Source organism: Carcharodon carcharias, chromosome 9, assembly GCF_017639515.1.
Source record: "Carcharodon carcharias isolate sCarCar2 chromosome 9, sCarCar2.pri, whole genome shotgun sequence".
NCBI lineage: Eukaryota > Metazoa > Chordata > Chondrichthyes > Lamniformes > Lamnidae > Carcharodon > Carcharodon carcharias.
In genome coordinates this window covers 172,548,064-172,572,741 of record NC_054475.1, presented here as the reverse complement: position 1 = coordinate 172,572,741, position 24,678 = coordinate 172,548,064, and the positions used below count along the sequence as shown (strand labels likewise).

The following is a 24,678-nucleotide window of genomic DNA, read 5'->3' as shown; positions in this document are numbered from 1 at the left end:
CGTGTGTTGGGGTTTAACTGTTTCAGTGCTGGGGACGTGTGTTGGGGTTTAACTGTTTCAGTGCTGGGGTGTGTGTTGGGGTTTAACTGTTTCAGTGCTGGGGGGGTGTGTTGGGGTTTAACTGTTTCAGTGCTGGGGGTGTGTGTTGGGGTTTAACTGTTTCAGTGCTGGGGGTGTGTGTTGGAGTTTAACTGTTTCAGTGCTGGGGACGTGTGTTGGAGTTTAACTGTTTCAGTGCTGGGGGGGTGGTGTGTTGGGGTTTAACTGTTTCAGTGCTGGGGGGGTGTGTTGGGGTTTAACTGTTTCAGTGCTGGGGGTGTGTGTTGGAGTTTAACTGTTTCAGTGCTGGGGACGTGTGTTGGAGTTTAACTGTTTCAGTGCTGGGGGTGTGTGTTGGGGTTTAACTGTTTCAGTGCTGGGGGGGGGGTGTTGGGGTTTAACTGTTTCAGTGCTGGGGGGGTGTGTTGGGGTTTAACTGTTTCAGTGCTGGGGGGGTGTGTGTTGGGGTTTAACTGTTTCAGTGCTGGGGGGGTGTGTGTTGGGGTTTAACTGTTTCAGTGCTGGGGACGTGTGTTGGGGTTTAACTGTTTCAGTGCTGGGGACGTGTGTTGGGGTTTAACTGTTTCAGTGCTGGGGGGGTGGGTGTGTTGGAGTTTAACTGTTTCAGTGCTGGGGACGTGTGTTGGGGTTTAACTGTTTCAGTGCTGGGGGGGTGTGTTGGGGTTTAACTGTTTCAGTGCTGGGGACGTGTGTTGGGGTTTAACTGTTTCAGTGCTGGGGGGTGTGTTGGGGTTTAACTGTTTCAGTGCTGGGGACGTGTGTTGGAGTTTAACTGTTTCAGTGCTGGGGACGTGTGTTGGGGTTTAACTGTTTCAGTGCTGGGGACGTGTGTTGGGGTTTAACTGTTTCAGTGCTGGGGACGTGTTGGGGTTTAACTGTTTCAGTGCTGGTGGGGTGTGTTGGGGTTTAACTGTTTCAGTGCTGGGGACGTGTGTTGGGGTTTAACTGTTTCAGTGCTGGGGGGGTGTGTTGGGGTTTAACTGTTTCAGTGCTGGGGACGTGTGTTGGGGTTTAACTGTTTCAGTGCTGGGGGGGGGGGGTGTGTTGGAGTTTAACTGTTTCAGTGCTGGGGTGTGTGTTGGGGTTTAACTGTTTCAGTGCTGGGGACGTGTGTTGGGGTTTAACTGTTTCAGTGCTGGGGTGTGTGTTGGGGTTTAACTGTTTCAGTGCTGGGGGGGTGTGTTGGGGTTTAACTGTTTCAGTGCTGGGGTGTGTGTTGGGGTTTAACTGTTTCAGTGCTGGGGACGTGTGTTGGGGTTTAACTGTTTCAGTGCTGGGGGGGGTGTGTTGGGGTTTAACTGTTTCAGTGCTGGGGTGTGTGTTGGGGTTTAACTGTTTCAGTGCTGGGGTGTGTGTTGGGGTTTAACTGTTTCAGTGCTGGGGTGTGTGTTGGGGTTTAACTGTTTCAGTGCTGGGGGGGTGTGTTGGGGTTTAACTGTTTCAGTGCTGGGGGTGTGTGTTGGGGTTTAACTGTTTCAGTGCTGGGGGTGTGTGTTGGAGTTTAACTGTTTCAGTGCTGGGGACGTGTGTTGGGGTTTAACTGTTTCAGTGCTGGGGGGGGGGGGTGTTGGGGTTTAACTGTTTCAGTGCTGGGGACGTGTGTTGGGGTTTAACTGTTTCAGTGCTGGGGGGGGGTGTGTTGGGGTTTAACTGTTTCAGTGCTGGGGGGGTGTGTTGGGGTTTAACTGTTTCAGTGCTGGGGTGTGTGTTGGGGTTTAACTGTTTCAGTGCTGGGGTGTGTGTTGGGGTTTAACTGTTTCAGTGCTGGGGGGGTGTGTTGGGGTTTAACTGTTTCAGTGCTGGGGTGTGTATTGGGGTTTAACTGTTTCAGTGCTGGGGACGTGTGTTGGGGTTTAACTGTTTCAGTGCTGGGGGGGTGTGTTGGGGTTTAACTGTTTCAGTGCTGGGGTGTGTGTTGCGGTTCAACTGTTTCAGTGCTGGGGACGTGTGTTGGGGTTTAACTGTTTCAGTGCTGGGGGGGGGGTGTTGGGGTTTAACTGTTTCAGTGCTGGGGGGGTGTGTTGGGGTTTAACTGTTTCAGTGCTGGGGACGTGTGTTGGGGTTTAACTGTTTCAGAGCTGGGGTGTGTGTTGGGGTTTAACTGTTTCAGTGCTGGGGGGGTGTGTTGGGGTTTAACTGTTTCAGTGCTGGGGGGGTGTGTTGCGGTTTAACTGTTTCAGTGCTGGGGACGTGTGTTGGGGTTTAACTGTTTCAGTGCTGGGGGGGGGGTGTGTTGGGGTTTAACTGTTTCAGTGCTGGGGGGGTGTGTTGGGGTTTAACTGTTTCAGTGCTGGGGACGTGTGTTGGGGTTTAACTGTTTCAGTGCTGGGGACGTGTGTTGGGGTTTAACTGTTTCAGTGCTGGGGTGTGTGTTGGGGTTTAACTGTTTCAGTGCTGGGGGGGTGTGTTGGGGTTTAACTGTTTCAGTGCTGGGGGTGTGTGTTGGGGTTTAACTGTTTCAGTGCTGGGGGTGTGTGTTGGAGTTTAACTGTTTCAGTGCTGGGGACGTGTGTTGGAGTTTAACTGTTTCAGTGCTGGGGGGGGGTGGGGTTGGGGTTTAACTGTTTCAGTGCTGGGGGGGTGTGTTGGGGTTTAACTGTTTCAGTGCTGGGGGTGTGTGTTGGAGTTTAACTGTTTCAGTGCTGGGGACGTGTGTTGGAGTTTAACTGTTTCAGTGCTGGGGGTGTGTGTTGGGGTTTAACTGTTTCAGTGCTGGGGGGGGGGTGTGTTGGGGTTTAACTGTTTCAGTGCTGGGGGCGTGTGTTGGGGTTTAACTGTTTCAGTGCTGGGGTGTGTGTTGGGGTTTAACTGTTTCAGTGCTGGGGGGGGGGTGTTGGGGTTTAACTGTTTCAGTGCTGGGGACGTGTGTTGGGGTTTAACTGTTTCAGTGCTGGGGACGTGTGTTGGGGTTTAACTGTTTCAGTGCTGGGGGGGTGGGTGTGTTGGGGTTTAACTGTTTCAGTGCTGGGGACGTGTGTTGGGGTTTAACTGTTTCAGTGCTGGGGGGTGTGTTGGGGTTTAACTGTTTCAGTGCTGGGGACGTGTGTTGGGGTTTAACTGTTTCAGTGCTGGGGGGGTGTGTTGGGGTTTAACTGTTTCAGTGCTGGGGACGTGTGTTGGAGTTTAACTGTTTCAGTGCTGGGGACGTGTGTTGGGGTTTAACTGTTTCAGTGCTGGGGGGGTGTGTTGGGGTTTAACTGTTTCAGTGCTGGGGACGTGTGTTGGGGTTTAACTGTTTCAGTGCTGGTGGGGTGTGTTGGGGTTTAACTGTTTCAGTGCTGGGGACGTGTGTTGGGGTTTAACTGTTTCAGTGCTGGGGGGGGTGTGTTGGGGTTTAACTGTTTCAGTGCTGGGGACGTGTGTTGGGGTTTAACTGTTTCAGTGCTGGGGGGGGGTGTGTTGGAGTTTAACTGTTTCAGTGCTGGGGTGTGTGTTGGGTTTTAACTGTTTCAGTGCTGGGGACGTGTGTTGGGGTTTAACTGTTTCAGTGCTGGGGTGTGTGTTGGGGTTTAACTGTTTCAGTGCTGGGGGGGTGTGTTGGGGTTTAACTGTTTCAGTGCTGGGGTGTGTGTTGGGGTTTAACTGTTTCAGTGCTGGGGACGTGTGTTGGGGTTTAACTGTTTCAGTGCTGGGGGGGTGTGTTGGGGTTTAACTGTTTCAGTGCTGGGCTGTGTGTTGGGGTTTAACTGTTTCAGTGCTGGGGTGTGTGTTGGGGTTTAACTGTTTCAGTGCTGGGGTGTGTGTTGGGGTTTAACTGTTTCAGTGCTGGGGGGGTGTGTTGGGGTTTAACTGTTTCAGTGCTGGGGGTGTGTGTTGGGGTTTAACTGTTTCAGTGCTGGGGGTGTGTGTTGGAGTTTAACTGTTTCAGTGCTGGGGACGTGTGTTGGAGTTTAACTGTTTCATTGCTGGGGGGGGGGGTGTGTTGGGGTTTAACTGTTTCAGTGCTGGGGGGGTGTGTTGGGGTTTAACTGTTTCAGTGCTGGGGGTGTGTGTTGGAGTTTAACTGTTTCAGTGCTGGGGACGTGTGTTGGAGTTTAACTGTTTCAGTGCTGGGGGTGTGTGTTGGGGTTTAACTGTTTCAGTGCTGGGGGGGGGTGTGTTGGGGTTTAACTGTTTCAGTGCTGGGGGCGTGTGTTGGGGTTTAACTGTTTCAGTGCTGGGGGGGTGTGTTGGGGTTTAACTGTTTCAGTGCTGGGGGGGTGTGTGTTGGGGTTTAACTGTTTCAGTGCTGGGGACGTGTGTTGGGGTTTAACTGTTTCAGTGCTGGGGACGTGTGTTGGGGTTTAACTGTTTCAGTGCTGGGGGGGGTGGGTGTGTTGGAGTTTAACTGTTTCAGTGCTGGGGACGTGTGTTGGGGTTTAACTGTTTCAGTGCTGGGGGGGGTGTGTTGGGGTTTAACTGTTTCAGTGCTGGGGACGTGTGTTGGGGTTTAACTGTTTCAGTGCTGGGGGGGGGTGTGTTGGGGTTTAACTGTTTCAGTGCTGGGGACGTGTGTTGGAGTTTAACTGTTTCAGTGCTGGGGACGTGTGTTGGGGTTTAACTGTTTCAGTGCTGGTGGGGTGTGTTGGGGTTTAACTGTTTCAGTGCTGGGGGGGTGTGTTGGGGTTTAACTGTTTCAGTGCTGGGGACGTGTGTTGGGGTTTAACTGTTTCAGTGCTGGTGGGGTGTGTTGGGGTTTAACTGTTTCAGTGCTGGGGACGTGTGTTGGGGTTTAACTGTTTCAGTGCTGGGGGGGTGTGTTGGGGTTTAACTGTTTCAGTGCTGGGGACGTGTGTTGGAGTTTAACTGTTTCAGTGCTGGGGACGTGTGTTGGGGTTTAACTGTTTCAGTGCTGGTGGGGTGTGTTGGGGTTTAACTGTTTCAGTGCTGGTGGGGTGTGTTGGGGTTTAACTGTTTCAGTGCTGGGGGGGTGTGTGTTGGGGTTTAACTGTTTCAGTGCTGGGGACGTGTGTTGGGGTTTAACTGTTTCAGTGCTGGGGACGTGTGTTGGGGTTTAACTGTTTCAGTGCTGGGGGGGTGGGTGTGTTGGAGTTTAACTGTTTCAGTGCTGGGGACGTGTGTTGGGGTTTAACTGTTTCAGTGCTGGGGGGGTGTGTTGGGGTTTAACTGTTTCAGTGCTGGGACGTGTGTTGGGGTTTAACTGTTTCAGTGCTGGTGGGGTGTGTTGGGGTTTAACTGTTTCAGTGCTGGGGACGTGTGTTGGGGTTTAACTGTTTCAGTGCTGGGGGGGTGTGTTGGGGTTTAACTGTTTCAGTGCTGGGGACGTGTGTTGGAGTTTAACTGTTTCAGTGCTGGGGACGTGTGTTGGGGTTTAACTGTTTCAGTGCTGGTGGGGTGTGTTGGGGTTTAACTGTTTCAGTGCTGGGGGGGTGTGTGTTGGGATTTAACTGTTTCAGTGCTGGGGACGTGTGTTGGGGTTTAACTGTTTCAGTGCTGGGGAGTGTGTTGGAGTTTAACTGTTTCAGTGCTGGGGGGGGGTGTGTTGGAGTTTAACTGTTTCAGTGCTGGGGACGTGTGTTGGGGTTTAACTGTTTCAGTGCTGGGGACGTGTGTTGGAGTTTAACTGTTTCAGTGCTGGGGGGGGGGGTGTGTTGGGGTTTAACTGTTTCAGTGCTGGGGACGTGTGTTGGAGTTTAACTGTTTCAGTGCTGGGGGTGTGTGTTGGAGTTTAACTGTTTCAGTGCTGGGGACGTGTGTTGGAGTTTAACTGTTTCAGTGCTGGGGTGTGTGTTGGGTTTTAACTGTTTCAGTGCTGGGGGGGGTGGTGTTGGGGTTTAACTGTTTCAGTGCTGGGGACGTGTGTTGGAGTTTAACTGTTTCAGTGCTGGGGACGTGTGTTGGAGTTTAACTGTTTCAGTGCTGGGGGGGGGGGGTGTGTTGGGTTTTAACTGTTTCAGTGCTGGGGGTGTGTGTTGGAGTTTAACTGTTTCAGTGCTGGCGGGGGGGTGTGTTGGGGTTTAACTGTTTCAGTGCTGGGGACGTGTGTTGGGGTTTAACTGTTTCAGTGCTGGGGACGTGTGTTGGGGTTTAACTGTTTCAGTGCTGGGGGGTGTGTTGGGGTTTAACTGTTTCAGTGCTGGGGACGTGTGTTGGGGTTTAACTGTTTCAGTGCTGGGGACGTGTGTTGGAGTTTAACTGTTTCAGTGCTGGGGACGTGTGTTGGAGTTTAACTGTTTCAGTGCTGGGGGGGGGGGTGTGTTGGAGTTTAACTGTTTCAGTGCTGGGGACGTGTGTTGGGGTTTAACTGTTTCAGTGCTGGGGACGTGTGTTGGAGTTTAACTGTTTCAGTGCTGGGGACGTGTGTTGGAGTTTAACTGTTTCAGTGCTGGGGGGGGTTGTGTTGGAGTTTAACTGTTTCAGTGCTGGGGACGTGTGTTGGAGTTTAACTGTTTCAGTGCTGGGGACGTGTGTTGGAGTTTAACTGTTTCAGTGCTGGGGACGTGTGTTGGAGTTTAACTGTTTCAGTGCTGGGGAGGGGGGTGTGTGTTGGGGTTTAACTGTTTCAGTGCTGGGGGTGTGTGTTGGAGTTTAACTGTTTCAGTGCTGGGGACGTGTGTTGGAGTTTAACTGTTTCAGTGCTGGGGACGTGTGTTGGAGTTTAACTGTTTCAGTGCTGGGGGGGGTGTGTTGGGGTTTAACTGTTTCAGTGCTGGGGGTGTGTGTTGGAGTTTAACTGTTTCAGTGCTGGGGGGGGGGTGTGTTGGGGTTTAACTGTTTCAGTGCTGGGGGGGTGTGTTGGGGTTTAACTGTTTCAGTGCTGGGGGTGTGTGTTGGAGTTTAACTGTTTCAGTGCTGGAGGGGGGTGTGTGTTGGGGTTTAACTGTTTCAGTGCTGGGGGTGTGTGTTGGAGTTTAACTGTTTCAGTGCTGGGGGTGTGTGTTGGAGTTTAACTGTTTCAGTGCTGGGGGGGGGGGTGTGTTGGGGTTTAACTGTTTCAGTGCTGGGGGTGTGTGTTGGAGTTTAACTGTTTCAGTGCTGGGGGTGTGTGTTGGAGTTTAACTGTTTCAGTGCTGGGGGGGTGTGTTGGGGTTTAACTGTTTCAGTGCTGGGGGTGTGTGTTGGAGTTTAACTGTTTCAGTGCTGGGGGGGGGGTGGTGTGTTGGAGTTTAACTGTTTCAGTGCTGGGGGGGGGGGTGTGTTGGGGTTTAACTGTTTCAGTGCTGGGGGTGTGTGTTGGAGTTTAACTTTTTCAGTGCTGGGGGGGGGGTGTGTTGGGGTTTAACTGTTTCAGTGCTGGGGGTGTGTGTTGGAGTTTAACTGTTTCAGTGCTGGGGGGGGGGGGTGTGTTGGGGTTTAACTGTTTCAGTGCTGGGGGTGTGTGTTGGAGTTTAACTGTTTCAGTGCTGGGGACGTGTGTTGGGGTTTAACTGTTTCAGTGCTGGGGGGGGTGTGTGTTGGAGTTTAACTGTTTCAGTGCTGGGGGTGTGTGTTGGAGTTTAACTGTTTCAGTGCTGGGGACGTGTGTTGGAGTTTAACTGTTTCAGTGCTGGGGGGGGGGGTGTTGGGGTTTAACTGTTTCAGTGCTGGGGGTGTGTGTTGGAGTTTAACTGTTTCAGTGCTGGGGGGGGGGGTGTGTTGGGGTTTAACTGTTTCAGTGCTGGGGGTGTGTGTTGGAGTTTAACTGTTTCAGTGCTGGGGACGTGTGTTGGAGTTTAACTGTTTCAGTGCTGGGGGTGTGTGTTGGAGTTTAACTGTTTCAGTGCTGGGGGTGTGTGTTTGAGTTTAACTGTTTCAGTGCTGGGGACGTGTGTTGGAGTTTAACTGTTTCAGTGCTGGGGGGGGGGGTGTGTTGGGGTTTAACTGTTTCAGTGCTGGGGGTGTGTGTTGGAGTTTAACTGTTTCAGTGCTGGGGGTGTGTGTTGGAGTTTAACTGTTTCAGTGCTGGGGTGTGTGTTGGGGTTTAACTGTTTCAGTGCTGGGGGGTGTGTTGGGGTTTAACTGTTTCAGTGCTGGGGGGTGTGTGTTGGAGTTTAACTGTTTCAGTGCTGGTGGAGTGTGAGTGTGTGTGTGTGTGTGTGTGTGTGTGTTGGAGTTTAATTGTTTCAGTGCTGGTGGAGTGTGTGTGCGTGCGCTTTGGTTTAACTGTTTCAGTGCTGGGTGGGTTGTGTGTTGGGGTTTATTCAGTGCTGTGGGGTCTGAGTGTGAGGTTAACTCTTTTAGTGCTGGGGGTGTGTGTTGGGGTTGTATGCTGGAGCTTAATTGTTTCCATGCTGAAAGGGTGTGTTGGAGTTTAACTCTTTTAGTGCTGGGGGTGGGGGTGTGTTGGGGTTTAACTTTCTGTGCTGGGGATGTTGGGGTTTAACTTTTTCAGTTTTGTCGGGCTGTATAGGAGTTTAACTTTCTGTGCTGAGGGTGCTGGGGATTAACTTTCGGTGTTGGCCATGTCAGAGTTTAACTGTTTCGGTGCTGAGGCGGGTGTTAGGTGTTGTGATATCTAAGAACATGAAGAATCCAAGGCATTTCTGCAGGTCCTCTGTCCTGGGGATTAGGCATGTGTTGTACATCGTTAAGTTGGCCTGGGTCAGGATGGATCCCAGACCTTGAATAAATGTAGTTAATCTGACCCAGATTCTTCTGGCATTTCTTGCTGTTGAAGACGAGTCCTTCACCATGAGCTACTGACAGTGAGTATAAGTTTTGATCATGCTCTTCTTTGGTTTTTCCCATTACCTCAATATCATCAGCAATGCATACAAGCTCAGGGATATTTTCTGTGATTCTGTCTATATGCTGCTGGAACAGATCCTGACAAATGGATCAACAAAAAGTAATCTCTGGAAGCAGTATCTTCCAAATGGTGTCCTGAAAGTCGTGATTTCTTGAGATCTCACTACCAAATTAACCGACCAATATCCATGTTTGGCATCCAGCTTGGAGAAAATCTTTGTTCCTGTGAATTTGGGATTCATTTCTCTAATGTTGGGATCTTGTGTGAGATTTAGACAAGTTGGGTCTAAGCATAGCCAAATTTTCAGTATGCCTGTCATAGAATTGCACCATTTGGTGTGCTGATGCACAGGATGGATAATGTTGTTACATTCCATGTCATTCAACTCATACTTAGTTTCCCTGTATGTGCACACTGCACTTTCTGCAGTGTTGATCAGGAGTGCATCTTCTCCGTGGTGTAGTTCAGCACCACCACTGAAATTGCTCCTAGCATCGATCTATCTTGATATATCTGTTGTAGGCCATGGACTGACTCAGTGCAATTATTTTTGGCCTCTTCTGCCACGATTGGTGCCTGGGTGATCTCATGTATGGTTACAATGTTGAGTTCATTACACGCCGGTAACTCTGCTACTGCTGGTTTGCTTATGTCCACCAGGTAGAACGCCTGTGATTTCCATGCAGACTTGCCATAGTTTCCATCAATATTAATGTACCAATGCAATGAATGGGTGACCTATTGTATCCGTTTAGTTTGGCTGTCATTGGTTATATCATTGACTTCCAATGATCCAAATACCTATCCTTTAGGACTCTGACTGATAAGATGTTCATGCTCTCCCTCGTGTCAACTTTGGCTGTGAGCGTGTGTTTGCCGCTTTTCTTTGGGCACATGATACTGATACAATTAGTAGCAAAAGCTTCTAACTATTTGACTTCATCCACACACCATGTACCATTCACAATGTGGAAAGCCTGTTCGCTTTCTGACTGAAGATTTCTCCACTCTGAAGCTTCACCCTTGTCACTAATCTTGTATGTGCTTACATTTATTTTGGTTTCTGGTGCATTCCCTATTGTTGCTACCAGTATGCTGCACATATTTTTTGTTTGGTTGTATCTTATTGTAACCTCTGGTCACCCCTCTGGAACCAGATTTCCTGCATTGGTGAGCCCAGTGTCCTTTTACACCGTAAATTGCAAAGGTCTTGTAACGCAGGACAGCTTCATGGTGGGTGCTGGATACTGTACTTCTCGCATGGTTTGTGTAATTTCTGTGCCCTGCCTACAGCATCAATACTGGTAGCTGCACCTAAAACTTGGTGTTGTCCAGCCACAATAGTTTCATATTTTCTTCCATCTTTTAGCAGTGTGTCAAAACTGTGAACTTTTTCTTTTTGGAAGGCTTTGATCAGCATTGAAGCTATAACTAGCTCCATTATCCAATCAGGCAGCTCAGCTTCTGAAAAATCGCAGTCCTTGCCCTTATCATAGCTCCAGCTGACAAACTGATCAATTCATTCTTGTGGCTGTTGTCTGTGAGCCATCAGCTCCAATTGGTGTATTCTGAAGTTCATCTTTACATGAAGCTGATCCTGCAGCATGTTCCACAGCTTAACAGGATCCTCCTCAGATAGTCCAGAAGTATTGTTTCTATGCAGCCCCTCATTTCCAATGCCTGTCTTTATTTTCACTGCTTGTTTATTGGATCTATGATAGATAAATCTAAAACACATTTCCATCCTTTGTTTAAAAAGCCTACTTTTGGATAGTACATCTGTGGCCTGCCAATTCATGCTCTGGAATTTGGTGAACATCTTCCTGATGCTCCCTGTCTTTTACAGATCCGTCTGACTTATAGAGGATTTATAACTCTTTCGAGTACAAACCCGTTTCCATCTGTTTCAGATGAAGTTACATTTTTTCATTGTTTGTCATTGTGAGATTTGAACTCTTGATACTCTTTCGAGTACAAACCTGTTTCCATCTGTTTCAGATGAAGTTACATGTTTCACAGTTTGCCATTGTGAGATTTGAACTCTTGATCTCAGGGTTACAAACCCAGTACCATAACCACTTGGCTATTTAGGCCAAGCCCAAACATGTTTCCATCTGTTCCTATTCAGATGAAGTTACATTGTTTCATAGTTTGCCATTGTGAGATTTGAACTCTTGATCTTGGGGTTACAAACCCAGTACCATAACCACTTGGCTATTTAGATTTGTAACCTCTTAACTCAGTGGAGAGATCCAACAATGCAGCTGGTTTTTTAAAAAAAACTTCTCTTTTCTGGCTGCAGTTCAGGTTTTGGCCACACTCATCCCAGTGGCACATTTTCCCTGTTTTGCACAATTTTTGTCTTTTGCGCAGGAATGGCACTGGAGGATGTCACAAAGGCCCTAAGGCTTTTCTGCCCAATTCAAAAACTAACTGCACAGTACAATTCTGAATTGACTTGCTGCTGCAATTCACCACCGATCTGGCTATCCCACAAATCAGCTGCTCATTGTTCTGTAAAATACTGTCTGCAGAGGGACTCTGCCTCCAAGAGTTTCAATGCACATACAGCCTCAGGATTGTACCAGATCTTATCTGTGACTCCTCCTGTCGTCTTCAAACTCACAAAGCTGCCACCATGTTGCATTTCTGCTTCCTTTACACAAACTTACCAATCTCTCGTACAGGACTAGAAAACTATAAGTAGGTTTGATTTATTTGAAGCCAAGGATGGCTCAGCAGACGGATCTATTCTAGTAATTCAGCAACCATTACTTGCTGCAACTTGTACACTACCATCTGGCTGCTGGTCACATGCTGCTTTACATCCTGATTCCTTGAACGTTTGTACATTCTCTTAAAATGATATCACAACTGGGGGATGTGTTTAACTCGTTCAGTGCTGGGTGTGTTGGAGTTTAACTGTTTCAGTGCTGGGTGGTGTTGGGGTTTAACTGTTTCAGTGCTGGGTGGTGTTGGGTTTAACTGTTTCAGTGGAAATGTTGCAGAGCTGAGAACAACTGTTTTCAATGGATCCGATTTCCAATCAAAAGTCCGTATTTAGATTCTTTTGTCAATAGATGCATTTCGATGATCTTGGATTAATTCACTTCAACTTAATTACGCTAGAGTTTTTCCAGTTTTCTGTTGCGCCAAATGAATCGCCATCTACTCATTGACATCTAACCCTCTTGGTTTGTGAGCATTTGTGAGAAATGACTCATTTTCTGCAATTGTTTAAGTAATTAAGGGACTAAAGTACAGCACCTAAATTGACTGAGTACACTGCCTAGACATTCTAATAACTGTGCCTTGATGTTTTATTACAGACGCTGTGCCTTATTTCTTAAGGTTATTGCACTCACCACATCAAAATGTCTGTGAGCAAGCAGTTTGGGCCCTGGGGAACATAATAGGTAAGATGCACCAGTTTAACAATATTGCATGAAAGGTTTTTTGGGGCCTGGGCTATGTGGGTAAAGAAGTTTCTCCTAAATTGCCTATTGGAATAATTAGTGACTGCCTTATATTTAAGTTTTCTATTTTTAGTCTCCCCCTCAAGTGGAAGCATCTCTGCATCTGCTCTGTTGAACTCCTCCATAATCTTAAAGACCAGAATGAGTCTCTTAGCTATCCCTTCCAGAGATTTCATGGTGTCTCCAACATCTTTGATATTTTTTAACAGTGTTGTGCTGCTGTCCTCAGGTGCTATTTTAGAGTAAAAGGCCAGAATACCATGTGCAAATTTGGTCCTTTAACATGGTGAGTGACATAGAGGCTCTGGAAAAAGTTCAGAGGAGGGCACAAGATTGATACCTAGCTTAAAGATCACAATGGGCTTAAAGAAATGCAGCTTTTTACTCTAGAAAAGCTTTAAGATTTTGAGATTTAAAGGAGGTTTTTTAAAATAATTGAAGGATTAAATTCAATCCATGTGGCTAGGCTGTTCGAACTGGGACAAGCAGAAATTAGGTGAGCATAGAGCTCAGTTAGATATCAGGAGATGCTTCATTACACAGTGAAGATTCTCTGTAACCAATCAGTAGGGAGGTGGACATGTTTCTGAGGGTGTCTAAGGTGACCAGGTAGAGAGATCGATGCGTTATTGGCAAATACATTTGACACTATCGTCTACTGGAACTTGTGCAAGGCCCATCGTGGAATGGAGATAAATTTCCCAAAGTGCTTTTTGCCTAATTGACCTCAAGTTATTTCTCTCTTTTTGCCTGTCCCTGAAGATTGTGTCTACCGGGGGTAGAAATTGTAGGGTAGGCTTGCTGGACCAGCTAGTCTTTTACTGTTGTTTGTAGATTCACATGAATTGGAGAAAATTAGATTTTAGTCAGGAAACAACTGAGGATCTGGCAGTTAAGTGATGCTGGTGAACATAAGCACTTTGGTGTGGCTTATAACAGAAATGGCGTAATGTGTGTGTGTGTGTGCATATGTGTATGTGGGTGAATAGTGTTTAGAAGTGTGAGTATAAGTAGAGATGTAGGGTAAATCAGGAATGTATCAACCTCTTGCTTCCCTCTAACAAAACCTTCCCTCTCTGTTCAGGTGATGGGCCCCAATGTAGAGACTATGTCATCAGTCTAGGAGTGATAAAACCTCTGCTCTCGTTCATTAATCCTTCTATCCCAATCAGCTTCTTACGGAATGTCACATGGGTAATTGTAAATCTGTGCAGAAATAAAGACCCACCGCCACCAGCAGAGACCATTCAAGAGGTAGGTTTCATTCACCAGCTCCTGTTGCTATGCTGCATGTGTGTGTGTGTGAGGCAGACGTTATTTCACCAGGAAACCTTAACAATTTGTTTTTGTTACTTCTCTTGCAGCAGGTTATTGTATCTCTGCAGTTCACCTTTTCCTGCTAGTGTTAGTCTAACAATTACTAGAAGCCTGATTCTGGGACAGGGGCAAAATGACTCCACCAGTACTTCCTCGATTCGCCTGGAATGGTTTACCCACTGCAGTGAACAGATTCACTGGAGTCCCTGAACTCGAGCTGTGACAGTGGGGGGCAATGCCTGGCAGCATCTGGCTGGTGTTTTCTTTGTCTTTTACTCCACAGTTAATATGTTAACTTAAGCATCCAGGGCAGCTCAGAGTCCTGGAAATACTGATTCTCACAAGCTAATGAAAGGCATTGAAGTGGTGGTGTATCATCCTGGAACCTTCACAACTCCATTCCTTATGCCACCTTGCTGATGTCAACTGAAACGAAACGGTTGAGTTGTATGGAGCGTGTACCTGTTTCTAAAACATGGAAACAGAATACTTGAGCATGTTATGGGATTATTGGCAGATATTACCAAAACACTAGCACAGCCTTTGGGCAGACCTTTTGTTGCGATAGGGATTTGCCTTCTGTACTATGCGCGTGAAACAATTTAGCAATGAACCTGCTGAACTTACCATTTAGGCAGTGTTTTTTAAAAAGTAGACTGGCAATGATTTGAATGAATGAATAATTGTGATGAGGATTCTCTCTGTTCTGCAGTTGCTGCCAGCTCTGGGTGTATTAATACAACACAGTGATACAAATGTAAGTATTTAGAAAATTCATCCTGCATTTGCAAACCCTGACACTCGCCTCTGCAGTTGCTTGTCCTAACCACTATTTGTTATCTCAGATTCTAGTTGACACGGTCTGGGCTCTCTCCTATTTAACAGACGGAGGAAATGAGCAGATCCAGATGGTGATAGACTCAGGTGTAGTGCCTCATCTAATTCCACTTCTCAGCTGCCAAGAGGTAAAAGTTCAGGTAAGCTCCAAAAAATTAAACTATCAAGGCTTCCCATTAACTAGAGTGATGAATCATTGCGATTAGATCTTTGTACAGACAGGTACAGTGATGACTAGTGAGACTAGTGCTTTTTCCAGATTGGTACAGTGATAGCCATGAGGTTAGTGCTTTGTACAGTCTAGTGCAGTGATAGCAATAAGAACATAATAAATAGGAGCAGGTGTAGGCCATTCAGCCCCTTGGGCCTGCTCCACCATTCAATAAGATCATGCCTGATCTGACTGTGGCCTTAACTGCACTTTCCAGTCTGGCCCCTCCATAAATTTTAACTCCTTTGTAGAGCAAAAATCTGTATAACTCGGCTTTGAATATATTCAATGACCTACTCAATGCTCTCTGGGATGGTTTTGGTCTCTGGATGCGGGGCATGTCCAGTGATGAGAGGCTAAGTAAATTGGGCTTATATTTTCTGGAGCTTAGAAGAATGAGAGGCAATCTCATTGAAACCTACAAGATTCTGAAGGGATAAAAACCAAAAATCTGCGGATGCTGGGAATCCAAAACAAAAACAGAATTACCTGGAAAAACTCAGCAGGTCTGGCAGCACCGGCGGAGAAGAAAAGAGTTGACGTTTCGAGTCCTCATGACCCTTCGACAGAACTTGAGTTCGAGTCCAAGAAAGAGTTGAAATATAAGCTGGTTTCAGGTGTGTGTGTGTGTGTGTGTGTGTGTGTGGGTTTGTGTGTGTGTGTGTGTGTGTGTGTGTGTGTGTGTGTGGAGGGGGGGGGCGGTGGGGGGGAGGTGGTGTGTGTGGAGAGAGAGAGAGGTGGAGGGGGTTGGTGTGGTTGTAGGGACAAACAAGCAGTGATAGAAGCAGATCATCAAAAGATGTCACAAACACTCCATTCTCTCAGGTCCAACCCTGACATTGTCATCAAACCTGCTGACAAGGGTGGTGCTGTTGTTGTCTGGCGCACTGACCTCTAGCTCGCGGAGGCTGAGCATCAACTCGCAGACACTTCCTCCTACCTCTCCCTGGACCATGACCCCACCACTGAACATCAAGCCATTGTTTCCAGGACTATCACTGACCTCGTCTCCTCTGTGGATCTTCCTCCCACAGCTTCCAACCTGATAGTCGCCCAACCTCGGACGGCCCGCTTCTATCTCCTACCCAAAATCCACAAACAGAACTGCCCCGGTAGACCGATCGTCTCAGCTTGCTCCTGCCCCACAGAACTCATTTCTCGTTATCTTGACTCCCTTCTCTCTTCCCTCATCCAGTCACTTCCCACCTACATCCGTGATTCCTCTGACACCTTACGTCACATAACAATTTCCAGTTCCCTGGCCCCAACTGTTTCCTCTTCACCATGGACGTCCAATCCCTCTACACCTCCATCCCCCACCAGGATGGTCTGAGGGCCCTTAGCTTCTTCCTCGAACAGAGGCCCGAACAATCCCCATCCACCACTACTCTCCTCCATCTGGCTGAACTTGTTCTCACACTGAACAATTTCTCCTTCAACTCCTCTCACTTCCTCCAAATAAAAGGTGTGGCTATGGATACCCGTATGGGCCCCAGCTATGCCTGTCTCTTTATGGGGTGTTCCAGTCCTACTCCGGCCCCCTTCCACAACTCTTTCTCCGGTACATTGATGATTACTTCGGTGCTGCTTCATGCTCTCGTCGGGACTTGGAAAAATTTATTAATTTTGCTTCCAATCTCCACCCCTCCATCATTTTCACGTGGTCCATCTCTGACACTTCCCTTCCCTTCCTTGACCTCTCTGTCTCAATCTCTGGTGATAGACTGTCCACCAATATCCATTACAAACCCACCGACTCCCACAGCTACCTCGACTACAGCTCCTCACACCCCGCTTCCTGTAAGGACTCCATCCCATTCTCTCAGTTCCTTCGCCTCCGTCACATCTGTTCCGATGATGCTACCTTTAAAAACAGTTCCTCTGACATGTCCTCCTTCTTCCTTAACCGAGGTTTTCCACCCACGGTCGTTGACAGGGTCCTCAACCGTGTCCGGCCCATCTCCCGCGCATCCGCCCTCACGCCTTCTCCTCCCTCCCAGAAACATGATAGGGTCCCCCTTGTCCTCACTTATCACCCCACCAGCCTCCGCATTCAAAGGATCATCCTCCGCCATTTCCGCCAACTCCAGCATGATGCCACCACCAAACACATCTTCCCTTCACCCCCCCATCGGCATTCCGTAGGGATCGCTCCCTCCGGGACACCCTGGTCCACTCCTCCATCACCCCCTACTCCTCAACCCCCTCCTATGGCACCACCCCATGCCCACGCAAAAGATGCAACACCTGCCCCTTCACTTCCTCTCTCCTCACCGTCCAAGGGCCCAAACACTCCTTTCAAGTGAAGCAGCATTTCACTTGCATTTCCCCCAACTTAGTCTACTGCATTCGTTGCTCCCAATGTGGTCTCCTCTACATTGGAGAGACCAAACGTAAACTGGGCGACCGCTTTGCAGAACACCTGCGGTCTGTCTGCAAGAATGACCCAAACCTCCCTGTCGCTTGCCATTTTAACACTCCACCCTGCTCTCTTGCCCACATGTCTGTCCTTGGCTTGCTGCATTGTTCCAGTGAAGCCCAACGCAAACTGGAGGAACAACACCTCATCTTCTGACTAGGCACTTTACAGCCTTCCGGACTGAATATTGAATTCAACAACTTTAGGTCTTGAGCTCCCTCCTCCATCCCCACCCCCTTTCTGTTTCCCCCTTCCTTTTGTTTTTTTTTTCCAATAAATTATATAGATTTTTCTTTTCCCACCTATTTCCATTATTTTTAAATATTTTTAAACTATTATGCTCTCCCCACCCCCACTAGAGCTATACCTTGAGTGCCCTACCATCCATTCTTAATTAGCACATTCGTTTAGATAACATCACCAACTTTAACACCTATGTGTTCTTTTGTTCTGTTGTTTGTGACATCTTTTGATGATCTGCTTCTATCACTGCTTGTTTGTCCCTACAACCACACCAACCCCCTCCACTTCTCACTTTCTCTCTCTCCTCCCTCCCCCCCCCCCACCCCACACACACGCACCTTAAACCAGCTTATATTTCAACTCTTTCTTGGACTCGAACTCAAGTTCTGTCGAAGGGTCATGAGGACTCGAAACGTCAACTCTTTTCTTCTCCGCCGATGCTGCCAGACCTGATGAGTTTTTCCAGGTAATTCTATTTTTGTTTAAGATTCTGAAGGGGTTTGATAGGTTAGACGCTGAGAGATTGTTTCCGCTGGTTGGGGAATCTAAAACATGGGGCACAGTCTCAGAATAAGGGGCTGATCATTTAGGACTGAGATGAGGAGAAATTTCTTCACTAAGAAGGTTGTCAATCTTTGGAATTCTTTACTTCAGAGGGTTGTGGATGCTCCATCGTTGAATACATTTAAGGCTGTGTCTCTCAGGGAATTAAGGGATATGGGGAGCGGGCAGGAAAATGGAGTCGAAACCCAAGATCACCCATGATTATATTGAATGGCAGAGCAGGCTCCATGGGTCTACTCCTGTTCCAATTTCTTTTGTGTGAATTCCAACAATTAATGACCTGCTGGGAGAAGAAATTCTCCTCATCATTGTTTTAAATGTGAGACCTCTTATTTTAAAACTGTGCCCCATAGTTTTAGATCCCCCCCACAAGGAGAAACATCCTCTCAGCATCTACCCTTTCAAGCCCCCTCAGAATCTTATATGTTTCAATAAGACCACCTCTTATTCTTCTAAATACCAATGAGTATAGGCCCAAACTGCTCAACCTTTCCTCGTACAATAACACCTTCATCCCAGGAATCAACCTTGTGAACCTTATCTGAACTGCCTCCCTTCTTAAGTAAGGAGACCAAAACTATATGCAGAGCTTGAGGTGCGGCCTCACCAGTGCCTGTACTGTTGCAGCAAGACTTCTCTATTTTTACACTCCAGCCCCCTTGCAATAATGGCTAAAGTTCCATTTGCCTTCCTAGTTACTTGCTGCACCTGCTTGCGAACATTTTATGACACCCAGATCCCTCTGTAATGCAGCATTCTGCAGTCTGTCTCCACTTAAATACTCTGCTTTTCTATTCTTGCTGCCAAAGTGGACAACCTCACACTTTCCCACATTATACTTGATTTGCTAAATTTTTGTCAACTCATTAACTTGTCTATTTCCCTTTGCTGACCAGAAAGAGGGAAAAACTTGCTTGACCTCATCCTGCATCTGTTAATGACAGTATTGGTAGGAATGACCACTGCATAGTCCCACCTTCACATTGAGGATACCCTCCATCACGTTGTGTGGCACGAGTACCATGCTAAATGGGATAGATTTCAAACCGATGTTGCAACTCAAGTCTGGGCATGCATCAGGTGCTGTGGGCCATCAGCAACAGCAGAGTTATATACAACCACAATCTCTAACTGCATGGCATGGCATATCCCCCACTCTGCCATTATCACCAAGCTGGGGGAATCAACCTTGGTTCATTGAAGAGTGCAGGAGGGCATGCCAGGAGCAACTCCAGGCGTACCTAAAAATGAATTGAAGCTTCAACACAGGACAGCTTGCATGCCAAACATTGGAAGCAGCAAGTGATAGAGCTAAGCAATCCCATGGCCAACAAATCAGATCTAAGCTCTGCAGTCCTGACACATCCAGTCATGAATGGTGGTGGACAATTAAACAACTCACTGGAGAAGGAGGCTCCACAAATATCCCTATCCTCACTGATGGGGAGCCCAGCACATCAGTGTAAAAGACACGACACTGGATACTGCAAAGGTTACAGGTCCTGACAACGTTCCAGCAATATTACTGAAGACTTGTGCTCCAGAACTAGCCGTGCCCCTAGCCAATCTGTTCCAGTACAGCTACAACACTGGCATCTACCCGGCTATGTAGAAAATTGCCCAGGTATGTCCAGTACACAAAAAAAAGGACAAATCCAACCCGGCCAATTACCGCCCCATCAGTCTACTCTCAATTGTCAGTAAAGTGATGGAAAGTGTTGTCGAAGTGCTATCAAGCGGCATCTACTCAGCAATAACCTGCTCACTGACGCTCACTGGGTTCTGCCAGGGCCACTCAGCTCCTGACCCCATTATAGCCTTGGTTCAAATAGGAACAAAAGAGCTGAACTCCGGAGGTGAGGTAAGAGTGAGTGCCCTTGAAATCAAGGCAGCATTTGACCAAGTGTGGCATCAAGGAGCCCTAGCAAAACTGGAGTCAATGGGAATCAGGGGGAAAACTCTCCACTGGTTAGAGTCATACCTAGCACAAAGGAAGATGGTGTGGTTGTTGGAGGTCAATCATTTTGGTCCCAGGACCTCACTGCAGGAGTTCCTCAGGGTAGTGTCCTAGGCCCAACCATCTTCAACTGCTTCATCATTGACCTTCCTTCCATCATAAGGTCAGAAGTGGGGATGCTCGCTGATGATTGCACAATGTTCAGCACCATTCGAGACTCCTCAGATACTGAAGCAGTCTATGTCCAAGTGCAAAAAGACCTGGACAATATCCAGGCTTGGGCTGACAAGTGGCAAGTAACATTCCGCCAGGGCCACTCAGCTCCTGACCTCATTATAGCCTTGGTTCAAATATGGACAAAAGAGCTGAACTCCCGAGGTGAGGTGAGAGTGCCAGGCAAGTGCCAGGCAATGACCTTTGTCCCTTGACATTCAGTGGCATTAACCATCGCTGAATCCCCCACTATCAACATCCTGGGGTTTACCATTGACCAGAAACTGAACTGGACTAGCCATAATAAATACTGTGGCTACAAGAGCAGGTCAGAGGCTAAGAATCCTGTGATGAGTAACTCACCTCCTGACTCCCCAAAGCCTGTCCACAAGGCGCAAGTCAGGAGTGTGATGGAATACTTCCCACTTGCCTGGATGAGTACAGCTCCCACAACACTCGAAGCTTGATACCATCCAGGACAAAGCAGCCTGGCTTGATTGACACCACATCCACAAACATTCACTCCCTCCACCACCGACGCACAGTAGCAGCAGTGTGTACCATCTACAAGGTGCACTTCAGGAATTCACCAAGGCTCCTTCAGCGGCACCTTCCAAACCTTTGACCACTACCATCTAGAAGGACAAGGGCAGCAAATAAATGGGAGCCCCACCACCTGGAAGTTCCCCTCCAAGTCACACACCATCCTGACTTGGAAATATGTTGCCGTTCCTTCACTGTTGCTGGGTCAAAATCCTGGAACTCCCTTCCTAACAGCATTGTGGATGTACCTATACCACATGGACTGCCGAGGTTCAAGAAGGCAGCTCATCACCACCTTCTCAAGGGCAACTAGGGATGGGCAATAAATGCTGGCCGAGCAAAATTCACTTTTTAAAATTGGCAGCATTATATAGAAACAAAGCAATCATAAAATAGTTACAGCATTGAATGAGACCATTTGGCCCAATATATCTATGCCAGCACTCAGCTGCTCTCACTCCCCTTTCCTGTATCCCTGCAAACGTTTTCCATTCACTTGCTTATCTAGTTCTTTTTTCAAAGCCTCGATTGTATCTGCCTTCACCACACTCTCGGGCAATGCATTCCAGATCCTAACCACTCGCTGCATAAGGAAGTTTTCTGTCATGTCGCTGTTGCTTCTTTTGCCACTCACCCTAAACCAGAGTCTGAAGATTCTCGACTCTTCTGCCAGTGCTTGCCTGCCAATTCCACCACCCTGTCTATTACTTCTTGAAGTTTATTACTATCCTCTCACAACTCACAATGCTTCCAAGTTTTGTGTCACGTGCAAGTTTTGAAATTGTCTCTTGCACACCGAAGTCAAGGTCATTAACAAATGTCAGGAAAAGGATCCTAATACTGATCTCTGGAAAAGCACAACATATCCCTTCTTCCAGTCCAAAAAAGCAACCATTTACCTCGACTGTTTGTTTCTTGTCACTCAGCCAATTCTGAATCTGTGCTGCCATGGTCCCTTTTATTACATGGGCTTCAACTTTGATGAGCCCAACTTTGACGTGGCACTTTGTCAAATGCCTTTTGGAAGTTTGTGTTCATCTTGCCAACTCTCTGCCTCATTAAAAAAACTCAAGTAGATTAAACACAATTTGCCTTTAACGAATCTGTGTTGGCTTTCCTTAATTAATCCACATTTTCCAAATATTGGTTAAGTTTTTTGTCCTGAATTATCATTTCTAAAGCTTCCCCATCAAGGTTAAACTGACTGGCCTGTAGCTGCTGGGCTTATCCTTGCATCCTATTTTGAACAAGGGTGCAACATTTGCAATTCTCCAGCCCTCTGGCATCACCTGTGTATCTAAGAAGGGCTGGAAAATTATGGCCAGTGCCTTCACAATTATCATCCTTATTTTCTGTAGTGTCCTTGGATGCATCTCATCTGGTCCTGGTGCCTTATCAACTTTATGTACTGCCTGCCTGTCCAAACCTCGTCTTTATCAATTTTAGCCCATATGCAGTAAATGGTGGCTGATGAAGTCACAATAGCTGATTACAACAGAGATAAAGACTGGCTTCTTCCAATAAAATTTTATTTTTGGTGCATAAAACTCCACCGAGAGCTTGTCTCACCTGTTTTCTCTTTTATACATTCAAATGGGTACTGGGCTAGTTAACTGATAATTACCACTTAAACTCCTTGTGAGTTAACTGTTTCCTTCCCCAACATTGGTCTCTTGGCTTGTGAGAAAGTTCAGTATTAGATGTAATGAATGTGTCATGTAACCTTGATTGAGCTGTTGTGGCCAGTGAAGGCTGCACTGTTGAGGCTTTTAACCTTAGGGACCGAATACAAAATGGACCTCTTGCTCTGATACCTGAATAATGGCACGTTCTCACATGGCCTTCGGAGAAAGGACAGATAAAAAGGAGCAGGAAGCAAATTTTCTCCTCTCAGAGATTAGTGGGGATCTTAGAATGTGGATTAGAAAGAGTAATCCAAATACCTTCGACTCATGACATTAATCACATCAGGGCATTCTGGTGACAGAAGAGGTACCTTTTTTTACATTTATGGACATTTCTATATATTAACATAACTAATATAAAAGGAAACTCAAAAATCTTCTACTGGTGTGTAAATACTCAGCAGGTAGTAAGAGATGGATTGAGTCCCATTAGGGACAAAGAGGGTGATATATGCTTAGAGACATAGGGCAAGGCTAGAATACTTAATGAGTACTTTGCTTATTTACTGAGGAAGAGAATGCTGACAAAATATCGATAGAAATGGAAATGGTAGAAGTAATGGATGGAGTGCAAATTGATAGGCAGGATGTACTGGAAAGGCTGGCTATGCTTACAGTCACCTGGTCCGGATGGCTTGCACCCAGGTTGTTAAAGGAAGTAGCGTTGAAGATAGTGGAAGGGCTCGTCATAATCTTCCAATCTTCCCTAGATACGGGGGAGGTACCAGAGGATTGGACAGTGACAAATGTAACACCCTTATTCAAGAAAAGGTGTGAGGACAGTCCTTGTAACTACAGGCCAGTCAGTTTAACAGGTGGGTAAGATTTTAGAAACAATAATCAGGGGGAAAAAAATCAGTAGGCACTTAGAGAGGTTTGAGTTAGTTAAGGAGATCCAGCATGGATTTGTAAAAGGCAGATCGTGCTTGACTAATCTAATTGAATTTTTTGATGAAATAACTGAAGTTTGATGAATTTTATGAAAATGTTTGACGTAGAGGCTGGTTAACTAAATTGAGACTCATGGATTCAGAGGGTCAGTGTCAACTGAGATTAAAAAATTGGCTTAAGGACATAAAACAGCAAGTCATGAAAAACAGTTATTTTTCAGACTGGAGGATGGTAGACGGATGTTTCCCCAAGGGTCCGTGCTAGCACCACTGCTATATATGACTTGGATATTGGAATACAGAGTAGAATTTCAAAATTTACCAATGGTACCAAACTTGGAGAAGTGGCCAACAGTGAGCTTGGAACCGACTGCAACAGGACATACGTAGCACAATGGCAGAGAAGTGGCAGATGGGATTTAATATAGAAATGTGTGACATGATGCATTTTGGCAGAAGAGACAGGGAGAGGCAATAGAGACTTAATGGCACAGTGCTAAAGGCTGTGCAGGGGCAGAGGGACCTGGAGGTGCAAGTGCATTGAACTTTAAAGGTTGTAGGACATATTGAGAGAATGGTTAGCAAAGCATTTGGGATCTTGAGCTTCATAAGTAGAGGCATTGAATATAAAAGCTGGAAAGTTAGGCTGAATCTTTATAAAGCTCTGATTAGGCCCTAACTAGAGAATTGCATCCAGTTCTGTTCACCACACTTTAGGATGTGAGGGTACTTGAGCAGATGCAGAAGAGATTTACCAGAATGGTTCCAGGGATGAGGGATTTTAGTTAGGTTGGGGAAACCAGGCTTATCTCCTTCAAACAAAGGAGAGTGAGGGGAGATTTGATAGAGGTGTAAAAAAAAAATGACAGGTTTGGATAAGGTAGACAAAGAAAAGCAGTTTCCGTTTGCTGATACCACAAGGACTAGCGGCCACACGTTTAAGGTTTTGCGCAAGAGTTGGAGTGAGAATGTGAGGAGGAACTTTTTACACAGCGAGTGGTAATGACCTAGAACTCACTGCCTACGATGGTGATGGAGGTGGAGACAATCAATGATTTCAAAAGCAAATTAGTTGGGCACTTGCAGGAAATAAACTTGCAGGTGGATGGGACTGACGGGGTTGTTGTACTGAGAGGTGGCATGTTCTCAGTGAGCCGAACAGCCTCCTGTGCCATAAATGTCCCTGACTGCAGTAAAATTTGTAATATTTATTTAGTCAAGAGTGAAACTGTGGCCTTCGCCAAGGCTTCCAATAACACTGAGATCATGAAGACTCTTGATCTGCTGACAGCCGATGTATTGGCTTTGATGTCCAGAATAATTTGATGTGTGTGATATGTTTACTCCCATTTCTTACACAGACAGCTGCCCTGAGAGCTGTGGGTAATATTGTAACTGGCACTGATGAGCAGACGCAAATCATCTTGAACTGTGATGTACTCTCCCACTTCCCAAACCTACTCAGCCACCCAAAGGAGAAGATCAACAAGGTCAGTTTATTTTGTAGATACACTGATTGCCCGCACAGCCCTCACCCAGGCCCCACCCTCACCCCATCCCCCCCCCCGATCCCCACCCTCACCCCATCCACCCCC

General features: G+C 46.9%; 1 protein-coding gene across 2 annotated transcripts in view; it reads left to right on the top strand.

Moving 5' to 3' along the window:
• The window catches only part of LOC121282117 (importin subunit alpha-4-like), a 122,296-nt gene that overhangs the window by 70,841 nt on the left and 26,777 nt on the right, over positions 1-24,678 (top strand). For both annotated transcript variants that reach the window (XM_041195602.1, XM_041195603.1), the window contains 5 exons: positions 12,058-12,144; positions 13,289-13,458; positions 14,234-14,278; positions 14,367-14,498; positions 24,445-24,573. In XM_041195602.1, the coding sequence (XP_041051536.1) occupies positions 12,058-12,144; positions 13,289-13,458; positions 14,234-14,278; positions 14,367-14,498; positions 24,445-24,573 (563 nt within the window). The remainder of the gene's footprint in view (positions 1-12,057; positions 12,145-13,288; positions 13,459-14,233; positions 14,279-14,366; positions 14,499-24,444; positions 24,574-24,678) is intronic.